The sequence below is a fragment of the Gracilinanus agilis genome, chromosome 2 (genome assembly GCF_016433145.1).
Source record: "Gracilinanus agilis isolate LMUSP501 chromosome 2, AgileGrace, whole genome shotgun sequence".
Taxonomy (NCBI): Eukaryota; Metazoa; Chordata; class Mammalia; order Didelphimorphia; family Didelphidae; genus Gracilinanus; species Gracilinanus agilis.
The window spans coordinates 440,715,356-440,724,643 of record NC_058131.1 but is presented as its reverse complement, the minus strand read 5'-3'; the positions used below and the strand labels follow the sequence as shown (position 1 = coordinate 440,724,643).

At 35.8% G+C, this 9,288-nt stretch overlaps 1 protein-coding gene across 1 annotated transcript in view; it reads right to left on the bottom strand.

Moving 5' to 3' along the window:
- Positions 1–9,288, bottom strand: part of TRPC7 (transient receptor potential cation channel subfamily C member 7) — a 403,356-nt gene that overhangs the window by 12,229 nt on the left and 381,839 nt on the right. Inside the window, exons 9-10 of the mRNA XM_044659937.1 lie at positions 6,934–7,155; positions 5,263–5,343 (exon numbers count right to left, since the gene is read on the bottom strand). Coding sequence (XP_044515872.1) covers positions 5,263–5,343; positions 6,934–7,155 — 303 coding nt within the window. The remainder of the gene's footprint in view (positions 1–5,262; positions 5,344–6,933; positions 7,156–9,288) is intronic.

Here is a 9,288-nt window from a genome sequence, read left to right as displayed (position 1 = left end):
GAAGAGGAAGAGGAAGAGGAAGAGGAAGAGGAAGAGGAAGAGGAGGAGGAAGAGGAAGAGGAAGAAGAAGAAGAAGAAGAAGAAGAAACAACTTCTTGAGCCTTTGAACTTCATCTCCCAGAATCCCTTTCCTCCTTCACTCCTACCTTGCATGCTTATGTTGTTTGTTTGTTTATAAGTTCTGTAACTCCACCTTCTTGATCTTTCTTTTTCTCATGACTGCATCTTAGTTAGCTAGCTTTTTTTTACTTTAGTTATCATTAATAAGCTTTATAAAATAGAATAGTTATTGTATATTAATTTTAATCTCAACAGGATGAAAACTTAAAAATATCTAGGGGAATTTGAAAAAGAATGGTTGTCTTAGTAATCTTAGCTACTTTTGTTTTGCTCAGAATGTTACAGAAATTCTGGCATATCCTGATGGGGATGATCAGAATGAGTTTTCATTGCTCTCTGCTTTTGCTTGCTGCTTTGTAATTACCCAGAGAGAAGTCCTAGAGGGTGACAGGGAGTTGAGGAAAGAATGAGATCCCCAAACTATAAATGGTCATGAGGAAGAAGATAAGAGGCAATAGTATAAATTACATAATTTATATATAGTATAAATAAATAACTATATACTATATACTAATATATTTTTATATTATATAAATAACTCTATAAATGTTACAAACTTCTGAAATATTTTTTAAAAAGTTCTTCATCTCTTTGTGTTGAATTCAGGAAACCTCAGCCTCCCTCCCCACATTAGGCTAAAAGGGCAGGGACAGAAAATTTACTAGAGTGTATGATTTTGAAGCAAGGCTTGAGACTCAAATGTAATGAACATAACAGCATAGCCTGAGAGGTCATCTCATGTCTTTAGCCCATTCTTCATTATCAGTTCAAAGTTCACTATTCCCATTGTACAGACTGAGAAATCAAAAGAAAGAAAGATTACATGAAGAATCCAAGGTCACTCAGAAAGTGCTGGGAGGAAAGCTGCTGAGTTCTGTGTCCTGACATTTCTTCATAACTTTGCTCTGATATTGAAGCCAAATGAATTTTTTTTCTTCTTCCTTATCTACACAATCTATTTCCAAGGCTCTAGAATTCTTCCTGATACATTCAGTGAAGTTCATCATGAGTTAAATTTTGCAGATTCATTGATAACCCAGAGACCTCACACAAATAATTGGAACAGCCAGGCTTAAGCTTCCTGACTCTCATTAATCCAAACTGTGTAATCTTTGAGAAATTTACAGGTGTATTAGCTTCTTGAGTAAATGCTGACTGAGTTGAATTAAATGAAATCAGCTCAGAGGGAAGGTGCTCAGAATGGTAGGACTTATAAAGAATTGATTTTGGATCCTAAATAAACATTCACAAAAAATGTTCTGTTACTTGCTTCTGCATTAAACCCAGAACAGATGTTGACTATAATCAGTCTGGGTTTTCTTAATTCTTAGAAATATAGTTTACCTATCATCTTCTCTGAATGATATGAAAATGTAAAAAAAAATTCTTTTTCCTAACTGACTAAAGTTGACAAAATGCCTTAAAATGAGTACACTGACAATCCTTAGAACAGGTCATAATTAGATCCCAGCTTCATCCACTGGTGATAGGGAATGTGTTCAGATAAGAGCATAAAGCCTTTAATGATGTGCTGCTTCTTAATAGTATAATTAAATCCCTCTAACTGCTTATCTGGCACCTGGCATGTGGAGGTATATTCAATTACAGCCCCAAGTTCAAGATAGAGGCTATATTTATAATTACTCTCCTCAAGAAGATGCCAGCTGGGTCAAGCTACTGAATGAAGCCTGAAAGTTCTTCTTCATAGGGCTTGAATCTCCACTTGGTTAGAGGAGAGGGGAACAAGTGAAATCTGTGATGACAGTAACTAAAGGCTGGAACTCTAGTCACTAATGTGCTCCATTCCCTATTCATTGGTTTTCCATTGACTCTAAGTGGAGTTGAAATGATGAATTGAAATTCACATCAAGGAGCAGTATGAGAATATTAAGAGGCAAATGTTATCTCTCAGAATTTTACCCTCTAGGCAAACATCCTCTTTTTCATTATGCCAATAAAAAGAATATTTCTAACAAACATCAATGGGATGGCTAATGCAGACTTTTTGTCAGATAAGGTAGTTGAAGTGACTCCATGTATTATCCTCCTGTTAGAACTGCAGTGTCAAAGTTGGAAGATTTGGTCAACTTATTCTCACTTCAATGGCAACATGTCACAGTATAGGATACTTGACCTGGAATCAAAAGAGGCCTGGCTTTGAATATTGCCTTGAACATGTTCCTGGGTAAGTTCCCTCTCTGAACCTCAGTTACCTCATTTACAATCCTAGTGGTACTTACTTCACTGCATTGTGGTGAGGATCAAGTCATGTTAAACTCATTGGTAATCTTAAAGGACCATATAAATGTGAACTAATATGGTTTACTGAAGGAGAAACTGAGGGTCAGAGAAATTAAATGAATGAATGAAAGAAATAATAAAATACAACACACTTACCAAATGAAGTCAAGAGTTCTACTTTCTTTCTCAAGAAAAAAAAAAAAAACAAACCCAAACAATTCTTATGGGAGACAAATAAAAAAAAACACAACTTTTAAAATAACCAACCAACAAACAAGCATTAAGTGCTAGACAATGTAGTAGATGTTGTGAATATAATAAAAGGAAATAAAAAATGCAATAATCCATATTTCTTGAGGAACTTACATTCTATTGGTAATATGTAATAAAGGTGCTACCAAGAAACCAGATAGGCAACTGGCAGAATGTTGGAAGAAGTAAAAAGAAAAAATCCATACCTTCATAATATTGCCCTGGATAATTAAGTGTGAATTTTTGGGAAGATTTATGATGATTATTCCTTCTGTTTTATTCAAAAGATAAATTGGGGGTCTGAGCAAGGCTTTGTTTTGTACAATATTTCTCTAAGTAGCAGGCTTTACTAAAGTTCTCTACCCAAATTCAGTCCCTTTGTGTTTTTTTTAATAACACATCTTTTGGGTAAAGTGAAATTCTCATGCTCTGTTTTCAGATATGAATTCAATTACAGTAAATTCTAGTTTCTTACTGTGATCTGTCCTTTTTGTTCAGACTTTCACCTTGACAATTTAGATCATTTCCTTTCACATCACACTGACAAGTAATAATTCCTTTTGGAGAGATGTGACACTTTAGAACTCTGAATGCCAGGACTGGAGGAGATCAAATATCATGCTGAATTTCTCAGTCCATCACACACATCACAGATGTAAGATCTGACCCTTCTGTGACCAATGAAATTGAACTAATGAGCCCTCCATTTTTCCTTGCATTTTAACTTTCTTTTTCTTCTCTTTTTAAAATTATTCTCTGCCTCACAAAATATCCAGGTTTTTTTTTTTAAAGAATCAGATTATAGGCCATCTCTTACAGAAAGATTTTCCTGATCCCATTATTTATCAGTGCTCTCTCCTTCAAATTATAATTCTCTCACTCTCTCTCCTTTATTCCCTAGCAGAATACCATAAGCTCATTGAAGGCAGAAATAGTTTCATTTTGACTTTGTATCTCAAATAACTACCACTATGCTTTGCAAATTATAGGTAGAATAAATGCTTGATAAGTTGATCTACATTCTGGAGTATATTTCCTCCAGAAGCCAAGAGGAGAACTCAGCAGTTCTCTGACTAGCATGTCTGCTCTTTTAGACTGAGAGCTGATTCACAGAATACCCAAACATGACTCTATAAGACATGCCCAGACAAGTCACAGTGACACATATAGCTAAAACACACTGGAACATCACTTGTATATGAAAGGATGAGATGCAGTTCATGTGTGTCTATGGATATGAGATGAGGATCAGTTTTTGGTAATACATCAATTCCAAGGCATTGGCTAAGACAGGCTGACATTTTCTTAATGTCATGGTATAAAAATAATATTGGGAGAGCTACAAAAATAAAGGGCAAAAACTATGGAAATAAATGTTCAAAATTGTTTCAGATACTTTTGATAAATGTAAACAAAACTATCTTTAGTGATAAAGTGAAGCAAAGCTCATAGATGAACTTCCCTTCTGGGCCAGGTGCGAGGAATGCTAAAGAGACTCTTGTTATAGAAAAATAAACTATTTAAATTATATAAGGATAAAAAAGATTTCTAATTCTAAGGGATTCTAACTCTACCCAAATAAAACTCCCTGCTTCCACAAGGAAAGCTTCTCCTGTGTTTCACAGGCTACACTAATCCTCCCCAATCTGACTAACCCAAATATATACTATTCTAAATAAAATTACCACTATTATCCTTACAAGTCTTTACGTCGCCTTTAAGTTATAAAAATAATAGAGGCTAGTTGGTTGAGTCTCAACAAGAATCAAGTTAGGACTCTGAGCCTTAACAAACTAAGAGTCCAAACCAAAGACTATGGTTTCTTTGGTCTTCTCAGAGTTTAATCAATCAATAAACAGTAATAAGATAATCAATAGTGTTTCTCAAGTTGGAAAAGAAAACACTAATTTCCTTCAGGTCTTTCACTCAGACAGAGAGAGAGGCAAAGATGTTACCTTTGCCAGCCCTGAGAGAGGAAATCCCTATGTGCCTCTGCCAACTGCCAGAGACTAATTGTCAAACTGCCACACCCAGAAGAAGTAACTGTCACAAGAAAAAAAGAAAACCCATTACAACTGTTAACATCTGAAATTAACACTCTCTCTCAGCTCTGTATGAAACTCCAATTCTTCCTCAAGCCAACTTCTTCACTTCTTATCTCTAAACTAATAAAACAATACTCATTTTCTAATATCATCCTTATAATGGTGAAGGTTGTACATAAGTTCCTATCTGCTTTAGCCACTGATGATGTCATCTGTGCTTCAACAGCTTATAGATATCATAGAGCACTTACCTCATAGGGTTGTGATTATCGTTAAATGAGATAAAAGGTCAAATATGCTTTGTGAACCTTAAAAGTGCTATATAAAGGCTAGCCATCACCACTACCCCATCATCATCAGGAGCAGCAATAGCAGCAATGACAAAGATACTGGCTCGGGAGACACAATGTGGATACTACTGCTTTAATGCCACTGGTATCAGACTATAGATCTAGTATTAACTAGGAAGCTGTTAGAGGGCATGATTAGACCACTGATATCTTTGAATTGAATCTATGTAATAATGAGCTATGTTTTTAATCAAGGTTTCCTTCATTGATTCTTGCTTGAACTTCACATTATCTTTTTAGAAGAGAATTGTTACCTGATATCTTGTGGGTTTACTGAATGTGTTCTTCACAGTAAGATTGTCAGCATTCCCCATGCTGCTCTGGTAGCGAGATTTCTGTAACAATAAACAAATTGGAACTTGGACAGCATCTGTGTGGATATATATGTTTGTCAATGAAAGTACATTGAGACCAACATTAGAAGCTATAGGGCTCATTCATGCCAGATCAGAGTCAAGCTACTCAACATCTAAGGAAAAAGTGAAATTTTAAGCAATATTCAAATCAAGAGAATCTTTTAAACCAACGAAAAAATTCAAGTCTATAGACTATGAAGCCTGCATCTGTTCACTGAAAGTTATGAGTAACACATACCACTCCATATATTTTTTAACTTCAGCTAATTACATTCATATTAAAGACCCTATGAATTGGGTCTGTATTTTCCAAATGAAGGTATATTTCCTTTATACTATTCTGGGTGCACCTCATAACATGCCTTAGATGAAAGACTACCCAACTCTTATTTTAAACTAGTAATTTCTAAACTTTCCAGATTTCAAATACTGCTGTTATTTCTTTTCAGTTTGTGATGCTTACGTAGAGCAGGTTTACAACCAGAAAAGGTTTGCTAACTTTATGTACAAATTAAGTGCAAGAAATTAAGTTAGGAAGCTTTGTTTACTATATATATGACCTTCCATGTAAGCACCCTTCCTGCACTTGTTTGCTATGTGAAGATCTATCTGTTTCCTACATATGTACTTTCTTCTGGTTGGCTGTTTCCTACATATGTACTTTCTTCTGGTTGAGCTAGGATTACGAATAGTGCTGGGGAACGAATGTGTCTAGGCACCATAAATTGCCCACAAAAGCCCTGGAGAAATATATATATATATATGTATGTATGTATGTATATATATAAAGTAAAATAAAATTACTTTGTTTTTGCTTTGAGAATTTCATGATCCATCCTATATAATTTATGGCACCTTAGACATATCTGGCCCTTTACATATAGGGATATACACATATGCATATATAAATATACATACATATGTACATACATACACACTGATAAACATACAATCACACATAGTCTGCTCTATTTACTTAAACCCAGTAGATCAGCACACCATATGGTGTCATTTGAAGAACTCTGGAGACTTTCCACCTGACTTCTAATATATCCTCCATTGGCCCATCACAATGCCTAAAATCCTCGGCATTGTAATCCCTCCCAGGGATTACAGATGTCCTGTGTCTCTAGAAGGTAGGGAGGAAAGCAGGTCTGAGAAGAATGCTACTGTGAGGCACCTTGGGGAATCTGGGGACTTATGGGGTTGGGGAGAGAGAGTGTAAACATGGGCAAGAAGAGAGGTAACAACCTGTCAAGTTTCTGTGACTTTAAAGCTTTGCCAGATCCCTGGCCTGATTGTCTAACTGTAAACCATTTCTTACTCTCTTCAAATGCTTCCTTACATTCTTGAACTACCTTTTTAGCCTGAATTATTAAACAAAGATTTGAATTAGGGGCTGAACAGTGCTGAGGAAAGTAGAACAGGTCCTTTCATCTTCTGCTGTCTCTAGTTTTTTTTAAATTCATTCTTCTATTACATGTCAATATCAAAAGCAAAATCACAAGAGCAAACACACAAAAAACAAACCCCAAACCCAACAACCACCAAAATGAAGTTGCCACCTACCCTCAACTTAGAATTCAGCATGCCCATCTCAAGGTCATTTTCACAGCTTTTGGCCTTTGATTTGCAGAGTTTTATGAGGCACATTTTGATTCTCATTATGAAATAATAAAATGATTTAGGACTTGGCACTAGGTTAAAAGGAGCAGGTAGAGTCCGACCTTCATCAAAATAAGATAACCAAAGCTTAGCTCGGGCAAACTTCCACTCCACATCTGCGTCTTCCTGTGAGAGAATTAAGCAAACAAACAAACAAATAAATGAAAGATCTAATTGTCAAAAACAAATGCTTAGTTTTCTCATTCTCAAATTTTGGGAGTGATTATAGTTTGGACATGAAAGATATTTTTGGCATAACAGAAAGACTCTTGAGTGGGAGTCAGCAGACCTGGGTCTCCTTTGCTCTGCTACCAACCAGTTATATAACCTTGGCTATATCACTTCTTTCTGGATCCCAGTTTCCTCATCTGTAAAATGCAGGATTTGGACTACACAATCACTGAGGTAATTTCTAATTGAGACTTTGCAACTATGACATTATATCTAAATGCATTACCAGGCATTCACTGATAACTGGAACTAAAGACATTTTCCTCAACATTTGGCATTTGATTAACATAGTTCTGTATGGAAATGTCATCTCATGATTTAAAAACCTCCAAATGACTTGTCAATTGCTTTACAAATAAAATCTAGCTCTCTTTTCCAGGCATTCAAAATCCTTAGAGTGGAAAGAGACTGACTTTGAGGTTAGAGGACTTAGTTTCTATTGTAACAATCCTTCTGGCAAGGCTTGAACTAATTCAAAAGGTTATTAAGTATATCATGTGATCTTGGCCAATTCACTTAATTTCCCTAAGCTTCAACTACCTCATTTTTAAAATGAGGGAACAGGACTTCCAATTCTTCATGCTAAGTCTTTCAGAGCTTTCATGATCTTGTCCTAACTAGGCTTTCTAAACTTTTTTAGTACTTTAAGCTGTGATCCAATCAGACTACTTAAATTCCCTGAATGTGTCCTATTTTTTATATCTTTATGTTTTTGTTCACATTGTTCTTTCGTCTTATGGAGGAGTCCTAGAGGGATGTTAGGTGTTACAACCCACCTAGGAACTCCCCAGGGCCAGTGAAGCATGAACCCTTGGTTTATAAAAATGAAGTTTATTTTACAAAAAGGAATAAAAGGAACTGGTAGGTATGACCCTAAATCTATCCAAACTAACTTCACCCAACCATCTCTTTGAAAAAGAGAGCCTTCATTTTCTTGTATAGGTCCTACTTAATCTCTTTGTGCTATCTAAGACAACCCCAAAAATGGGGTTATCTGATTTAATCTAACAATAACAATAATTAATAAGGAAGGGAAAAGGGAAACCTCTGGGTTTGGCTTCTGTACTAAGTAACTCAAAGTTATAGGTGGAAAGCTTTGAATTACCTTAGCCAATAGAATTCTGCTAGATGGATCACTGCCAGATAAAGACTGGTCTCAGGGAAATTAGTTTCTTCCAAGCAAACCCTCTCCCTGGATGTCAAAGATTTTCTTCATGAAAATCTTAACTGTCCAGGGAGAATCTCTTAGAACAAAACTATAAAACTCTTTCTTCAGCTTGATGGGAATTGTAGGCAGAGACAAAACCTCCCTCCAGCTTGGTCAAAATCCAAGAAGGAAGTGAAGTTCAGTTATTTCCAGTTGTAGATCAATAATTCCTTTCTACCCAGAATCCTTTCCCAGGGCTTCTCTCAAAATTTCCTTTCTTCAACTAACCCTAGAACTCAGACTATCCCTAACTTATTCCTACACTTGAGAGAACTTTCCATTCTTCTCTTTCTCTCTCTTATATACATTTAATTGGTTGTCCAACCTATCAGAAGGGTGGAACTTGGATGACTCCCTGCAGTCTCTGTCCATATCTCTATATTCTTTTCTCCCAAATTTCCAATCATTCAATAAGACCTGAGTCCACTTTGCTTTCCTGTTGTTTAGCCCAGATTTCTCCATATTTTTCTCAGGGCTAGCATGAGAAAATTTGTCAAATACATTGCTACATCTTGGCAAATTATAGGTATAATTTGCCTCTTTTCCCAGTTTAGAAATCTTGAAAAAAACCTAAATGAATCTAATCTGACCTGATCTGTTCTAGATAAAGCCATACTGAGTAGTTTTGATCAATGCTTCTCATTTATATGTGCTCATCAATCATCTCTTTAATATTTTAAGTTCCAGAATTTTCACCAGAAATCAAAGTTAAACTCATTGGCTAATGGTTTTTCAGTGTTTCTTTCCTTCCTTCCTTCCTTCCTTCCTTCCTTCCTTCCTTCCTTCCTTCCTTCCTTCCTTCCTTCCTTCCTTCCTTCCTT